Source organism: Benincasa hispida, chromosome 3, assembly GCF_027475165.1.
Source record: "Benincasa hispida cultivar pf3 chromosome 3, pf3_genome.v1.1, whole genome shotgun sequence".
In the NCBI taxonomy this organism is placed as follows: domain Eukaryota; kingdom Viridiplantae; phylum Streptophyta; class Magnoliopsida; order Cucurbitales; family Cucurbitaceae; genus Benincasa; species Benincasa hispida.
In genome coordinates this window covers 46,311,850-46,329,809 of record NC_143480.1, presented here as the reverse complement: position 1 = coordinate 46,329,809, position 17,960 = coordinate 46,311,850, and the positions used below count along the sequence as shown (strand labels likewise).

Here is a 17,960-nt window from a genome sequence, read left to right as displayed (position 1 = left end):
GTATTATATACAATAAAATGAAAAAGAAATAAAACAATAATGAAATTATAATATTTTAAAATCTAGAGACTAAATTGAAACTATATTCAAAATTTAAGAATTAAAAGTACAACATTTTAAAATTTATAGACTAAATAGAAATTAAATGGACCAAAAAGATATTTTTCTCTATTTTGTTACTAGCTTCTATTTAATCCTTAAATTTTTAGATTTTACTGTTTTAACTTTGAACTTTTATTAATACTTGTTTTTGGTCTTTTATGTTAAATTATAGTGAAGTAAGTTAATATAATGAAAATTAATTTAAGTATGATTATTTTAAATTGGTTAGTCGAAAATTTTAACATGGCTACAACTAAGCATTAGTGAAAACAAAACAGTAAAGGTTTAAAAATCTTAAAATTTAGGACTAAATGAAACCTAAACTCACAACTCAAGGGTAAAAATATATAATTTTGAAATATTAGACCAAATGAAAATTAAACTCAAAACTCATAAGTAAAAGTGTAACATTTTGGACTTAGAGACCAATAAAAATCACACTCAAACCCTAAAAGTCGGAAATAACAAATATGTTTTTTGCATTTTAAAAAAAGGTAAATTTTATATATAAAAAAAAAACCATTGATCTATAGAGTTATTTTTATCTATATCCCAAACCTTTGAAAAGTTTCATATTAATCGTCAAATTTATGAACAAAAACTCGTAATTTAGAATTAGTGAAGAAATCATAAACAAAAAGAATAAAAAATAGAGGCATGACAATGAATTTTGGTATGGTTCACAATATGCAATGTGTCTTTTATTTTATTTTTTTTCCATGTATGTATTTAAATTTGTTCCACATAAATAAATAAAAAAATATATATATTCTATGAATTTAATGATAGAAGGATGATTATTTTGAAACAAATTTCATATGTGATTAAAGATCAAAATTAAAATTTGGAAAATTTAAGAATATAACTGACGCAAACACATAGTCTAGACGCATTTTTATAATTTAATCTTAAAAAAGCATCATTGTTTTCCATTTTAGATTAAAAATATTTAATAAAAAAATAAATATATTTATAAAGATGAAAAGGTAAGAAAAAATATATAGGGGAAGGCAATATGGCGACAGGTGGGGTGATAATTAGAACACATGGAATATGATGGTTGGTAATGGGGTGGCAGCATAATTAAATCATATGAATCACTTCCACACCAAAATTAACATCTTAACACTTTTTATTTTTTTATTTATTTTTGCCTTTTGCTTTCTCATTTCCGTACATACCTCTTACTACCAATTAATCAACCCATTTCAAAATTAAATTAAAATAAAATAAATTAATTAACCAATTTTAATAGACATCATTTCATATAAATGCTATTTTTTTTCATTATAAACATGTTTATGAAGTAATTCAATGTGACAAAAGTAATTTAATACTTGTTTAGGTTAGATTTTGATTCAATTTTGGCGACGAGTCATGAATTTAGAAAAAGATCGTTATCTTCATTATGTGATGATATTTTTATCATATTGGAGGGTCTTCGATTGACTGAAAGGTAGGATATTTGATCTTTGGTTGTTCTTTTAGATTGTCTGCCTCTGATTCAAATGTTGAATAATGAGTTTAGAGGTTTAGATTTGAATATATATTTGGTGGTATGATATAAATGCCTTTTGTGCTAAGTTCTAAGGTGTCTCTTTTAGTTATATTCCTCGGGATAGATTAATTCGGTTACACATGGTTTGGCTCATTGTGGATTTGCTAAAGTTGTTGCTTGTAGCTTTTTTTTTTTTTTTTATTTATGTGAAATTGATGAAAACCCGATATTTAATTTAAAGGTCGGTCATGTTAGAAGATGACTCGGTATCGGTTGTCTAATTATCCTCACTGGATATTTGATGTTCTAAATTTGAGGGTTCAAATTACGTTAGTCATGAAGCTTGTACGGTGATTTTGTAATCTTTATTTCTTTCTTTCTTTCTTTTCTTTTTCATTTTTTTTTTTGTCTAAGGTGATTAGGGCATGTTTATGAATGATCTTGAAAAAAAATGTTAAAATCGCTTTTGTCAAGTTCAAAATTACCCTAAACATGGTTTTAATAATTCAAAATCAATTTTGATTGCATGAAAATCACAGTTAAAAGTACAAAATCAAACACCAAATCGATTTTAAAGAAATAAAGACATTTTTTATAATAATTTATATATGACGAGAGTGATTTAGGGTGTGTTTAGAATACATTTTCAAGTATTTAATTTAAAAAACAAGTCATCTTGAAAGAAATTAAAGTGTAACAATCACTCAAAATAATTTTTCAAGTGTAATTTAATAAGTTTTTATAAAAGTATTTAATAAAAATGAATTTTTTGAAAGATATTTCTTTTCAAGTCAATCCAAACAGACTCTTAAACTATTTCAAAATCATTTCAAACCTGAATTTAACAATTTTAAAATTACTTCCAACAATATCTTTAACAAAGTGGAACTTTAGTGCAGCTTCGGCGGTGCCTTTTGAAAAAATCATTATTGAACCTTCTTTTGAATAATGGCTAAAAGATACTATTTTGACTTTGAATTACATTGTTTGAATTTAACTCGAGTGAAATTCAATTTCCAATTCATTAAGATTCCCAATAATTAATTCTCTCAAATTTATGAGTCTATTCAAGTACTAAAGCCTTTTTTTAGAACAATAATTCAATTTCCAATTTCATAGGATTCCAAATACAATAAATGAGAGAAATACTATTATTAACTGGCACACATTTAGGTCTTTTAATATACTAAAAAAATTACTTCTTTCTTCCAATTTTTAATTAATGTGTTTTCTAATGCAAATTTGAAGAGCATAACGGTGCACAATAGAAACATGAAGATGAAAAATATAATATAATAATAATATATAATAAAATAAATATAATATAATATATAAATATATCAAATAAATAAATAATAAAAAGTAAATAAAATAACAAAGAATAAATTTCTCCACTTTCTCCAATCTTTTTGGATTGATTACCAATATGTGTCTTTCAAAACCCATCAAATCCCACTATTAATAGACAATTTGGCAAGTAGGAGGTGAATTACATGGAGTGGACACTGATAGTGTGTAATCTTGAGAAACATGGACAATACATGGGGTAACGATAAATTATACATGGCCAATGGACACTAATAATGGGAATTTACATTACACCTAATTAAACATATTTATAATACTTCCCTTTAGCTATCCATTATATATGAAATGTGCCTCATTAAAACCTTATTAGGAAAAAACCCACTTAAAAAAAGATCATAATGAAGGAAAAAGAGTATATATTTTATATAATTTGATACTCTTAAAAAGTATATTTACTCTCCTCATGGAAACATCACTTGAGATCTCTGAGTTACCGCATTCCAATGTTGTGCATCAGTTTTTCAAAAGTTGCAGTAGGGAATGTCTTTGTAAATAAGTCTGCCAGGTTATCTTTCAACAAATTTGTTTTACAGTGATGTCGTCATTTTCTTCAAGACCATGAGTATAGAAAAGCTTCGATGAAATATGTTTTGTTTTATCTTCTTTAATATATTCTTCTTTGATTTGGGATATGCATGTTGTGTTGTGTTCATATGCTATCATTGGAAGATTTTTACCAGAAGACAAACCACATGTTCCACGAATGTGTCGAGTCATTGAACTTAGTTATACACATTCTCGACTAGCCTCGTGAATTGCAAGAATTTTAGCATGATTTGAGGAAGTGGCTGTTATGATCTATTTGACTGATTGCCATGATATAATAGTTCTTTCACATGTGAACAGATAACCTGTTTGAGATCAAGCTTTGAGTGGATCAGATAAATATCTAGAATCTCCATAACCAACTATATCAAAATTTGATTTATTTGAATAAAACAAACTCATGTCGATCCTTCCTCGGAGATAATGGAATATATGCTTAATTCCGTTCCAACGTCTTTTTAAGAACTATATCTTGCTAATAATTTTACTGAAAATGTGATATATGGTCTTGTATTATTAGTAAGATACATAAATGCACCAATTGCACTAAGATATGGTACTTCAAAACCAAGAAGTTCTTCGTTATCATCTTGAAGTCGAAATATATCTTTCTTTACATCTAGTGATCGAACTTCCATTGGAATGTTCAATGGATGTGCTTTGTCCATATAAAATCTTTTCAAAACTTTTCTTTTATAAGTTGATTGATGAATAAGTATCTCATCTACTAAATGCTCAATTTGCCAGCTAAGACAAAATTTTGTTTCTCTGAGATCTTTCATCTCAAGTTCTTTCTTAAGATATTCTATTGCCTTTGGAAGCTCTTCAAAAGTCCCAATTATATTTAAGTCATCAACACATACAGTTATAATAACAAATCCTGACTGTGATTTTTTTATAAAAACACATGCACATATTGGATTGTTTTGATATTCTTCTTTTAACAAATATCCACTGAGACGATTGTACTACATTCATCCTGATTGCTTCAATCCATATAATGACTTATGTAACTTTATTGAATACAATTCCCAAGAATTTGATTTATATGTTTCACGTACCTTAAACTCTTTTGGGATTCTCATATAAATATTATTATCAAGAGATCCATATAAATATGTTGTGACTACATCCATAAGATGCATTCCATATTTTTATACACAGTCGGACCAATTAAATATCTTAATGTAATTGCATCCACCACTAGAGAATATGTCACCTCATAATCAATACCAGGTCTTTGTGAAAGACCTTATGGTACTAGTCTTACTTTATATATTGTGACCTCATTATTTTCATTTATTTTCCTCACAAATACCCATTTGTATCCCATAGGTTTAACACTTTCTGGTGTTTAGACTACTGGTCCAAAAACCTGACATTTTGAAAGCGAATTTAATTCTGCCTCGATTTCTTCTTTCCACTGAAGACAATATTTTCTATGTCGACATTCTTCAACAAACTTTAGTTCAAAATACTCATTTTCAGATATAATATCAAGAGCAACACTATACGCAAAAAATGTTGTAAATAACTACATGAGTTCGGTTTCATCTTTTTCTTATCATGACATAGTTTATTGAAATCTCATTATTATCTTTATGTATTTCACCTTCCTCATTAGTCACGTCATGAATTTCTTCATGGGTATTTACATCTTTAACTAAGTCTTTTTTAATATTAATTATTTTTTATTTTCAAGGATTTTTATCTTTGGAACCCACTGTTTTATCACGCTTCTGGGGTGTTCCAGACTCATTAGTGAAAACTTGTTGTGTTAGGATGTTAATTTTGGATGGAACATTTCCAGCCGGTATATGTGACTTAGTTACTTTCTTTGTATCTACAAATACATCTAGTAACTGATTTACTATATTTTACAAATGAATTATCTTCGAAACTTCAAGTTCACATTGATCTGTATACGGGGATCTAAATGAGACAATAACAATGCATTCCATGTAATTTCTTTTTCCAACTTCTTAATTCCTTCCTCTAATGTTGGAAAATATGTCTCATTAAAATGATAATCACCAAGTCGTGCAGTAAATATATCACACGTAAGGGGTTCAAGATATTTAATAATTGATGGGGAATCATATCCAACATAAATTCCTAACATCATTTAAGGACCCATCTTAGTACATTATAGTGGAGCAATTGGAACATATACTGCATATCTATAAGCAATGGTCTAGCAATTAACTACAAAACGTCTTATGAATGATTCTGCTAAACTATTTTGTGTAATGAATACAAGCTACAAGATGTTCAACACTTATTCCAATTGACATACAATAATTATCAAAAGTTTAAGATGTAAATTCACTAGCATGTTCAAGACGAATGGTCTTAATTATATAATCATGAAATTGTGCTCTTAACTTAATTATTTATGCAAGTAATCTTGCAAATGCAAGATTTCGACTTGATAATAACCACACGTATGACCATCTATTGGATGCGTCTATTATTACCATAAAATATCTAAATGGTCCACCTGGTGAATTCATAGGTCCACATATATCACCATGAATTCGTTCTAAAAGTGTAGGGGATTCAATTCCTACTTTGGCTGGTGATGGTCTAATTTGCCCTGAGAGCAAACATCACTTGATAATTCATTAGATTGAATAATCTTCTGGCTCTTCGATGGATGTTCATTTGAATTCTCAATAGTTTTCCTCATCATTAGAGACCCTAGATGACCTAATCGATCATGCTAAATTGTAAATATGTCTGGATTCATGAACTTCAGGTTCATTGTTGCATATGTTTCAATTACTCGTATATGAGTATAATATAATTCAGAAGATAAAGTAGTCAACTCTTCCAGTATACGTTTTTCGTATGAGACAATAGATATGATATAAATATACTCCATATTATTCTTTATATCAGTCTTAATATGATATTCCATATGATTGACTAGAGAACAATGCATTGTCAATAGTAAATTTTGTTCCTCTAAGCAAAATGATATTTGCTTTTCCAAAACCTTCAATTAGGTTTGCAGAACCTTATATTGTATTGACTTTTATTTCTAGCATTGTTAGTTTGGAAAAATATTTTCTACTTGTAGGTGTTGTATGTGTAGTTGCCCTATTTGCCAGAAATAGATATTTTTTACTCATTTTTTAGTCACTCAACATATGAAAATGATCCAGGTTTCTATTAAAAGAAAATAATTACAATAAGAAAAATGATACTTTGAATACAAAAAAGTTAACATCTACTAAGAGGAGAAAAATAACATGGAGATGAATAAAAAAACAACATTAAGTCTAGATATTTTCAAAGTCAGAGGAAACACTTGATGTTTCATCAATTCTATCGATTTTCTCTTCAGAAGATTCAAAAAGTCCTCCACATTCAAATTTGTCATATGGGATGGGTCAAATATATCATTATCCTGGTATGCAAAATTTGCTTCCACATTTTTCTCTTTTTCCTTCAAGGATGCTTGATAGATATCAACTAAGTGTTTTGACGTACGTCAGGTACGTGACCAATGCCCAATGATTCCGCATCGGAAGCATTTATTTTCAACACTTTTTGAACTCTTATCTTATGGAGCTTTTCCTTTGTGATCATAATTTTGTGGGTTATTTTGAAATTTGAATGATTAAAATGACTACCACGAAAATAATAATTACTTCTTTCTCTGCCACAGTCACGACCTCGACTATGGTTATTATTAAAATTCGCAATATTCACTTTAGGGAATGGTGTAATTCCGGTTGGTCAAGATTCATGATTTTTTATCAATAACTCATTATTTTGTTCGGCCACGAGAAGTCATGAAATTAGTTCAGAATATTGTTTAAAACCTTTGCCTCGATATTGCTACTGCAAGAGCATATTCGAGACATAAAATGTAGAAAATATCTTCTCTAACATATCAACATCAGTAATTTTCTCTTCACATAACAACAATTTCGAATTAATTTTAAATAATACGGAGTTGTAATCACTTATTGATTTGAAATCTGGTAGCTTTAAGTGCATCCACTCATAACAAGGTTTAAGAAGAATAACTATTTTTTTATGATCATACCTCTCTTTTAAATTTTTTCCACAAGATACAGGGATTATTTATTATAAGATACTCCATTTTCAATCCCTCTATAGATGATGACGAAGGAAATCATAGCTTTTTCTTTGTCTTGACTGGATGTCGTGTCATATTTTATTCTTTAATAGTCTCTCCATGATTCATAGAATCCAGGTAGGTTTTGGCATCAAGCACCCATGACAAATAATTATTGTCGTGACGACAAATTCTTATTTTGTGAGATTTTTCATGGCAGCACTAACATAAAATATTGTATTTATATTAGAAATTTAATAGATATTAAATATGCAAAATAACGTTAAATTTATTAATTATAACGAAGAGAAAAAAAACCGACATACCTTTAGGACCTACCTTTAACGAGGAGAACGATAGGAACTCGTGCTTATAACGTGTTGTGAATTTGAGAAGCCCAACGACGCACAATGAGAACAAAAATATGGAGAAAATATAATATAATAATAATAATAATAATATATAATAAATACATAAATATTAAAATATAATATATATAAATATATATAATAAATAAATAACAAAAAGTAAATAAAATAACAAAGAATGAATTTCTCCACTTTCTCCAATCTTTTTGGATTGATCACCAATAGTGTGTCTCTTTCAAAGCCCACCAAATGTCACTATTTATAGGTAGGTGGATTACATGAACACTAATAGTAGACATATAGACAATATATGAGGTAATGGATAAGTGACACGTGGTCAATAGACACTAATGGACATCTACATTACACGTAATTTAACATATTTAATTTATAATATTTTCAAGATTGTTGAAGATAATATATACTTACATATTCAAATATTTGAAGTAATATTCTAAATTTTATTTTGTAGGGAATTCTAAATTTTATTTGTTAGGGATAGATTTGTCGAGACAAAGAGTCTAGAGAGATAGATGAGGCCTATGAATAAAGGTATAGCTTAGAAGACCCATGAAAGAACCTAGAATGAGTTGAGAAATGATCCATGAGGGAGCTAGTGGAGCTCATAGAATCCATGGGAAGAGCATAGTGAGCTCAAAGGACCCACGAGGAGAGCCTAGTTGAGCTATGAGAATCCATGGGAAAACCTAGAGTGAGCTTAGAGGACCCATGCAAAAGAGTCTATTGAAGCTTTGATGACCCATATGAAAAGCCTAGTGGAGATTAGAGGACTCATGGGGAAAATTTAGAGTGAGTTCAGAGGACCAACTAGGGAGTCTAGTGGAGCTCAAAGAACCCATGGGAAGGGCCTAGAGTGAGCTTAGAGGACCAAAAAAGGAGCCTAGTAAGAACTTAGAAGACCCATAAGGAGGTCCCATCGGCCACAATGATGGTATAACCGTCCAACAAGTATTAACTCAGAGGTTCCAAAAATTTAAGAGAGAGAGTTGTGAGCTCGAATGTCAGTTATATATTACTATCCTATATAAACGACCAAAACCATTAGTCAAAGGTATGCCTAAAATCCTATACTATTTTTTACTGTCAAGTTACTCACAAACCTGAGACTGACTTAAGCGTCAGAGTGTGTGGTTTGACACCATGTTAGTGCTCAATTTATTTTTTCTTGCTTGCACTTCGATTAATTTCCCCCCTAATACAAATTTATGATTGATCTATTTTTTAGCATCAACATTATTAATTTAAGAAAGAAATCAAATATGTTAAAAAAAAAAAAGTTAAATAAAGCTTCTGTTCCACATTGTAGTGTTCGGTTTAAAATTTATTTTAGTTTTTAAACTTTATTTCATTTCATTTTACTATATACTTTACATTCTTCATTGTTAAGAAGTGGATAGAAAATGATTGGAATAATACTTCTATGATTTATACCTTAGCAAGGTTTGAATGTAGGGGTGTGTACACGAATTTGTTGGATTAGGTTTAGGGATTTTTTTGGATCAAATTTGGATTGAAAGTCAATTATTTTGAAGATCCAAACATGATCTCCAATTCAATTTAATCCCACCTTTAAATTTGAGTTAGACTCAATCGGATCACCAGATTATTATTATTATTATTATTATTTATGCTTCCTCTGCTTTTCATTATTGCTCTCTTTTCTTCCTTTTTCGATATTTTTTAGTTCTATGTTTGAATTTCAAATGGAATTCACAAAGAAATCACAAATCAGCAGCAAATTTGAAGTAGAGGAGATCAAATGAAAATCCCAAAGTCTTTTTATATATTTAAACTAATTTAAACCATATTTGGGTCGGTTCGAGTTGACCCGACCAAAAAGTCTTTAAAAAATAAATCTAACCAAAAAAAAAAAAAACCTAACCCAACAATTCAACTATTACAGAGATTTGGTTGGTTGGATAGTTTTAATTATCAAGTTATGTGAACACTCTTATTTGGTGACATCATGCATGAATTGTATTTATCAATACTTATGTAATGCACTCTAATTATACAATAAAAATAAATAAATAAAATATATATTTTAAAAAAAATGGTCTACCATGAAGCAAACTATGGTTAAACAATCCAATGAGTTATATAAAGATGGAGGTTTTATTAAAATTTATTTTAAAAAAAAAAAAAAAAAGATACGTTGTACGATGTTTCAAAAAGAAATAGTAACAAATAAGAGGTATGATATGGATTTCCCTAAAAAACAAAAAAGTTTGTGATATGGATGAAGTGTTAAAGCAAAGCACATAACCTTTTCAACACATGCATTATGAAACTGTTGGATTGTTTGATCGAATATAAAAATAAGATAAAAAATTAAAAGAAAAATGTTTGGGATATATGGATTGTAAATGTAAGAGCTTAGGGATATCAGACTATATAATGTAGAGCATGTCCCATAGACATTATGTTTCACAATAAATTTATAAATAATAGTCCTTCAGCTACTAGTCTTCACTAGACCCTCATGTATTTTGAATGATAGAATTAAGTACATATGACTTGATCCATTATTATTATTATTATTATTATTATTATTATTATTATTATTATTATTATTATTATTATTATTATTATTTTAAGGATTAAACTTTTGATCTCAACGTTGATAATATAAATTTTAGGTTAGTTTTAGGTGTTTATATTGTTGTGGGCATAGCTTGACATTATTATTTTTAAGTATATACAAGCATTTGAAAATATACTCTCTTTATTATTCTTCTTCCCTTTTAACTTATATGAATTTATATATTATCTTTTCCTATATTTTGAAATGTAAATGATAAAAGATAATACGTTGGGTGTGCATGATGTAACTATAGGATGAAATTGAAGCAAATCTGTTTAACCTTAATTATATTAGATATTGTGTTGTATAGTATTAAAGGTATTATAAGATAAGTTGTTGTCGTAATTAATATGTGCTCCTTTTTTTAAGGCCAAAAATTCAAACTCAATATTTTACATTTATTTTAAGAAAAATATTATAAGATAGATTCCTCTCATTTTACTTAATGAGTCATAACTTTATATTTTTTGAAAAATTGTTTGCTAATAATTATTTAGCAAAGTTATTTTATTTTTATTTATTTTTAGTTAACGATGTGTATATGTGAAAATTCATGCAAAATTTTAAAATACTTTCTCTCATAAAATAGCTATGATTTACAAAATATTGTTGGACAAATTGAAGTAAAAAAAAAAAGAAAGAAAGGAAGGAAAATTTACCAAAAATGCTATAAATAAAAATAGAAATGCATGTCAATTATCAGAAGTGTTCAAAAAACTCGATGACTCAAAAAGTTCAATTAACTCAACCTAATTCGTATGGTTATGTAGGATCAGTATGATAACCTTAAGGGCTTAATAGGGTTTATTAAAACTAATTAATTTTTTTTCCTAATGTGGACCCAATTAAACAAATTAATGAATTTTTCCCTAACAAGTAATTTAAACAATAAATTCATTCAAACAAATTCAACAAAAAATAATCCCGAAGTTAATAATACTACTAGTACCCAATTTGATTCTAATAAAAGATTGATAATGAATATAGAAATTCAAGAACAACCAATCAAAATAATCCAATATTAGCAATTAATTTCAAAAACAATAATTGTAATTAATTTTAAGCATTAAAATATAACAACAAATTAATTGCAAAATTAAATAGGAGAGGGATAAAGAAATTGACACCGAGAATTTTATAGTAGTTCGGCACAACCGGCCTACATCCACTTCCCAAGCTCTTCTTGGATATGTCACTACAAACTTAACTAAACAAATAAACTCGATCCTTTCCACAGTTGGGGATCAAACCATTGTAACAATTTTGTTCGGGAACAAGAGTAACTCTTACAAAAGTTTGAAAATGTTAAAGAATACTCTTACAACTAGAGTGAATTTACAATTGTTAAACTCACACAAATCAATCCTCACAATAAGATGAAAAGAAGAAATTACGAAGTTTGAAGAGAGCAACAATTAATGAATTATGGTGGACTGAAAATTAGAAAAAAAAAATGTTTCTAATTTTGGAGAAGATGAAGAGTTAAAAAGAGATGGGAAAGGTGAAAACCAAATTCAATTTGGATCATTGAATGATGGTAGAAGAAAATTGAATTTAAACTCAACTGGCCATTAGGCACAAACAAAAAATAATATAATAATATATATTTTTTAAAATCATTTCTTTTAAAATCTAATAAAAAGCAAATGTCCACCATGTGTTTACAATTAGCTATATACACAAACACAAAATAATATTAAATTCATTTTTTTAAAACCAATCCACAAATTAAAAGTCCACCATGTGTTACTTCTCCATTGCTCCAAGTGGTACCTTTCAATTTATCAACTTTGATGAAAAAATTTGTCACGTCATCAACTCGAGATTGTTCCTTTTTTTTTTTGTGATATCTTATTCGTTTGAGCTCTAATTTGATTGATTCAAATTGTGTTGAAATAGCTATTCACACCTCTATGCAATGGGTACTTCAAAATACTCAAATTATTAATAAATAAGAGCAGATTTATTATTATCAAAACATTAATTAATTAATTAAACAAAATTAATTAATTTGAGATTGAGGGTAAAAAAGCCATCAGGTTTAGGTGGGATATCAATTCATTTGGACTGGGTTGGGTTCAAACAAACAAAAATTTGAGTTTAGTTGATTCATGAGTTCACTTAAAATAACCCGAACTTGTTATAAACTTCAAAAAGTATGCTTTTTTTTTTAAAAAAATATGTTTTTTTTACTTCTAATATAATTATATATACATATATTTATTTTAATTATAATTAATTTGATTTAGATTATTTATTATCTAACAGTTATTAAAAATATTTTTTTAACGTTATGGAAATAAAATTTTCATAATATAAATTGAATTTAATTTGTTAATCTAAATTCAATATCGAAAAGAATTTTAGAAAATTTACATATTAATATGTTACTTCTTTTTAAAACAAAAACTTAAATGATAACTTGACTAATTCGAACCAATCCAATTCAGATGTTTTATCATTGGATTGGGTTGGATTCATGATTTAATAAAAATTATTTGAGTTGAATAAATTTATAATCCAAACGATTGAGTTGAGTCTAAAAAGTATTCTTACTCAATTTAACTCAACCAATAAACAACTCTTACCAGTTACAACAAACACGTTTACTTTCTATATATGAATAGGAAACTAGTTATAAAGAGGTTTGTAATAAGCAAGCTCTTAATTTGTAAAGTTTAGCTAAGGATTGCAAAAATGGCATCCTCATATATAAATATTACAAATATAGTAATCTAAAAAATGTATTTCCAAATTTAGTAAAACCCCAAAAAGATAACTTCATTATGTTGCTCTTCAAATGCTTATTCATTTCAACAAAATCAAATTTTTTAAGAAGGCAATTACAGAAACAACTAAGCGCAAAAATAATCTATTACTTCATTTTAGTTAAAATAATAATAATGCACTACATTTGTAAGTTTTAACATTGTATTTCTTTTTGGAGAATAAACTGTATAAAATAATTTAAATTAATTACAAAAAGAAAACCCTATTATTTGCAATTTTGGAAAATTTAAAAAGATGAGAGCAATATTGATGATTAGAGACAAAATATGAAACCAAATAAAAAAAGGAAAATAAAACATTGAGGATAAAATTGAAACCCACATACATATAAAAGAGCGTTTTATTTGTATGATATATATAATATGACCCATTTAAATGGACTTAATTTAGTGCATCGTTATGTAAAAATTGTTTATTGTTTTTCTAAAGAAAATTGTTTTATGTTATTATTATTATTATTTAGTATAGTTTATTATTTTATTCAATATCGTAGTCCAATGCCAACATATTCAACGAGCGAATATTAATAATTAAAAAAAATGTAACGTAAATTTTTATATGCAATACACAATTCTATTTTTTTTCTATAAATATAATGCAATACACGATACTAAATATGTTCACTCTTTGCACATAAATAATAATAATTATAAGAATAAATAATAGCCAAACTAAGTATAACTTAATTAGCATTCAGGAAACCACGTCTGTGCTTTTGAATTTTCCGACCCTCAATTATACTAAACAAACTATAATAAATAATGATAAAAAATTAATTATAGAAATTGTACCTTCAAATAATAAAAATCTTATATTATTGTTACAATTTCTATAATTATATAAGTTTAAATATCCAATTTTAACACTTATATAAGTTTGAAGCTGCAACTATCACTATACTTAATAATTGTATTTTTTAAGTGGATCCCATATATCAGTACAAAGGTAGAATAGAACTAAACAATACCAAAAATAATTAAATGGAACTAATTTTTTAGCTACTTTTTATTGGGATAAACGAGAGCTAAATATTTATAATTGGTTTTTTGCAATTTGGGGAAAAAGAAAATTTTCTCAAAATTTCTGAAACAACAAAAATGCAAAATCCACATACAAAATTGGCACGTGCGAAGGAGAAAGTAGAAAAAAGCGTTAGCTAAGAAGGTGAGGAGAGGGTAAGGCGAAGGATCCAATGCACATAATAATAACTCTTCTCTCTCTCTCTCTTCTTTGCGTTCTCTCCTTCTTCAGTTGAAACCGTTTTCCATCGCTTTCTCTTTCTCTCTGACAAAATCACTCACACACACCCCTCCATTATTATTTATTCTCTCTTCCAAAATCTCCATTTCATCCTCCTTCTTTCTTTCTCTCCATCTCCACATCCTCTCAATCATGGCCTCAGAATTCCAAGAAATCTCCCTCACGTTGCCTGATCAGATCTCCTTCTCCGCCATTACGCCACAGCCGACCTTCCGCCTCAACCAGATCGACTTCATCTTCTCTCTAAATAATGAACCTGATCGCCTCGCTCCAGCTGAATCGATCTCCGCCGTTGACGATGATGACGACGGTTTCAGAACGCCCGTCTCTTCAGATCATAAGATTCCTGTGGTTCGACACTGTCCGCCGGCTCCTAAAAGACCGAAACCGATCTCCTTGTCGAGAACCTCGTCGATGAGGGCTTCCGGCGTTCGTAGAGGTTTTCGAGTGTATATCTCTGATGAAATCGTTGATTCCATCTTCTGCTCCGATTTGCTGCATCAGAAGAGTAAGAAGAAAGCTCGGAAGGACGATGATGATAATGGCGGTGAATAAAACTAATTTTTTTTTATTTTTCTCTTGATTTAATTAATTAACCATCATTTTCTCCTGTGAGGATAAAATCATCTGAATATCCAAAACGACGACGAATAGTAAATCGTAAATGTGAAGTTAATTCCACGTTTTATTATTATTATTATTATTTTTTTGGATATCTGCTTAGTTAAGGATGCCTTTTTGCTCCTCAAAAGGAAGCCGAATTTGGATATTTAATTTCCATATGGTTTTTTTTTCTATAGTCAATTAATTATGTGATCCTAGATTTTGATATTTTAACACTTTATAATATAATTTTATACATTTGAAAGCCTAAAACCTTGTGTCACATTTTCGATTTCTGCACCTTTTTGAGGCTAGGCACTATAAACCTTCAATCCAAAACTTATACGACCCAAAGTAAGGGGTATCTTAATTGAATGAAACAAAAATTTTAAAAAAATAATAAATAAATAAATAAATACTTTTTGGTACTTGTATTTTGGGTTTAGATAGATTTCAAAATATTACCTCGTTTGCCTTTAAATTTTGAGTTCAGTTTGAATTTAATTAATAGGTTATAAAAAATTACAATTTTACCGTATTTCAATTGGTTCTAGGTTTCAAGATTTTAATTTTAACAACGATTTTTTTTTATTAAAGGCTCACTTTAAGTCATAAGCGTTAATGTTTATTGATTTAAAATAATTATGAAATGAATTATAAATTTAAAATTTTAATATAGATGAAAAATAGAGAAACTTAAATTAATTATAATTCTTTTAATTTTTGTAAACTAATTAATAGATATTGACATTAAAGACAAAAAAGTGAGTCTTTAGTAAAAAAAACAAAAAATTCAGGGTAAAAATGTAAACTTTAGAATTTAGAGACCAAATTAGAAACAAAATTAAAATTTCAAGGGTAAAATTATAACATTTTGAAACCAAACTAAAAATCTAAGGGCTAAAATGTGTAATATTTTGAAATTTAGGAACCAAATGGAAATTAAACCAAAAAACTAGAGGCCAAAAAGATATTCTTCTCAATAAGATTCGAGGTTGTGACAATATGCTTGGTTTGAATTATTTTATTTTATTTTTGTATATGTATATACATGAGAGTGCAAAATGAGTTTTCAAGTCTAGAATAATCACCAAAATGAGTTTAGCTCGATAATTATTGGCATGTACTCCACTTTTTAAAGTTGAAAGTTATCGATATTGTTGTTTTGAGAATAATGAATCAATAACTAGTTTAATTTCATTTTTCATATTCATTTTGAAATTATTCTTAGAACTTTGTCATAAATTTCATGTGAATTTGAAAGATTTGAATATTTGATATATTAATTTAAGAGAATATCCCTAAATGAATTGAGTTATATGATCTGATTGATATAACATTATTGACTAAAGCTAAGCTTGGGATAAGAATAATTATTATGCCTAATAAATTCTGTGAGATCTATTATGAAATATAGAAATAATTTAGTGCCCATTATTCATGGGAAATAATGGAAAGAATAACAAAATAATTAAAGGTAACATAGGATGGGGATAAAAAAAAGTGAATATTGTGCATGATGTAGGTGGATATAATTGAGTTAAACATATTGATAAAGTTAAAGCATGTTGGTTTGGATTTTGATGACATTGATTTCTGTGCAACACTTGTATATTTTAAGTACAAGACTGTGTAAATTATTTTTAGCAATGAAGGAGGAATTTCCCCTTTATGCATCAGAGAGAGATCTCATGATAAACCGATCGACTGAATCGAAGTCGATCGGTGTCGGTTTGAAAAAATTTCAAATCAGAAAATTTCAAAACAAAATTTAAAAATATAGTCGAATTTTACTCATCGACGGTCGAAGTCAGTTTGAACATTTACTAAATCTATCATAGTTGGTTCGGTGGCGATTTGGTCAGAAAATCCACTCCGATCGACCGATGCTCACTCCAACCACATTAAATGAAGACGAGAATTTAGAACTTATGATTGATTTAGAAAGAGATTATTTATTTAGATTTTTTTTTAAAAAAAATCATTTTTATTTAAATACTTTGATAAAAACTTATTAAAATATACTTGAAAAGCTATTTTTGAATTGTTGCGAAACACTTCAATTTATTCCAAACTGACTTACCTTTTTAAATTAAACACTTAAAAATATATTCCAAATACATTCTTACTTGATATACAAATAACAAACTAACCTAATTTTTAAGACATCAATGTGTAAGTTATGCATCTATTTGGGAGGAAGCGATAGAAGGGCTTCCTTTTTGCCTCTTTTAATGCATGCCTTTTGTGAAGTCAAATTTAGTCGTAGTGTCGTTACTTTAATATTATAACACTGACATTTTATATTCATTTGCATGGTATAGGAGTATTCATAGATTGGATTGGGTTGAAATATTTTTTAGACCTAACCCTATCATTTGGATCGTAAGTTTCTTCAACCCATTATTGTTAAATAATGAAATCAACCCAATCCAACAATGAAACATTTATGTTTAGTTGGTTTAGATTAGTCAAGTCATTTATTTAAATGTTTATTCAAAAAATAAGTAAAATGTTAATATGTGAAAATTTTATTTTATTATTTTTTATATATCGAATTAAGATTAACCACTCAATTTCAATTTCTATCATGAAAATTTTCTTTCAAAAGTACTAGAAAAAATATTTTAAGGATTTGTTGGAGAATAAATGGTCTAAAAAAATCATGAAATTAAACAAAACAAAAATAAATATATGTATATATAATTATATCATAATTAAAAAAATAAT

General features: G+C 27.7%; 1 protein-coding gene across 1 annotated transcript; it reads left to right on the top strand.

The window, feature by feature from the left end:
• Nucleotides 1-14,590: 14,590 nt before the first annotated feature.
• Nucleotides 14,591-15,405, top strand: LOC120069899 (uncharacterized). The gene has a single exon (XM_039021738.2). The coding sequence runs from the start codon at nucleotides 14,760-14,762 to the stop codon at nucleotides 15,180-15,182; it is 423 nt and encodes a 140-aa protein (XP_038877666.1). The 5' UTR covers nucleotides 14,591-14,759; the 3' UTR covers nucleotides 15,183-15,405.
• Nucleotides 15,406-17,960: the final 2,555 nt, after the last annotated feature.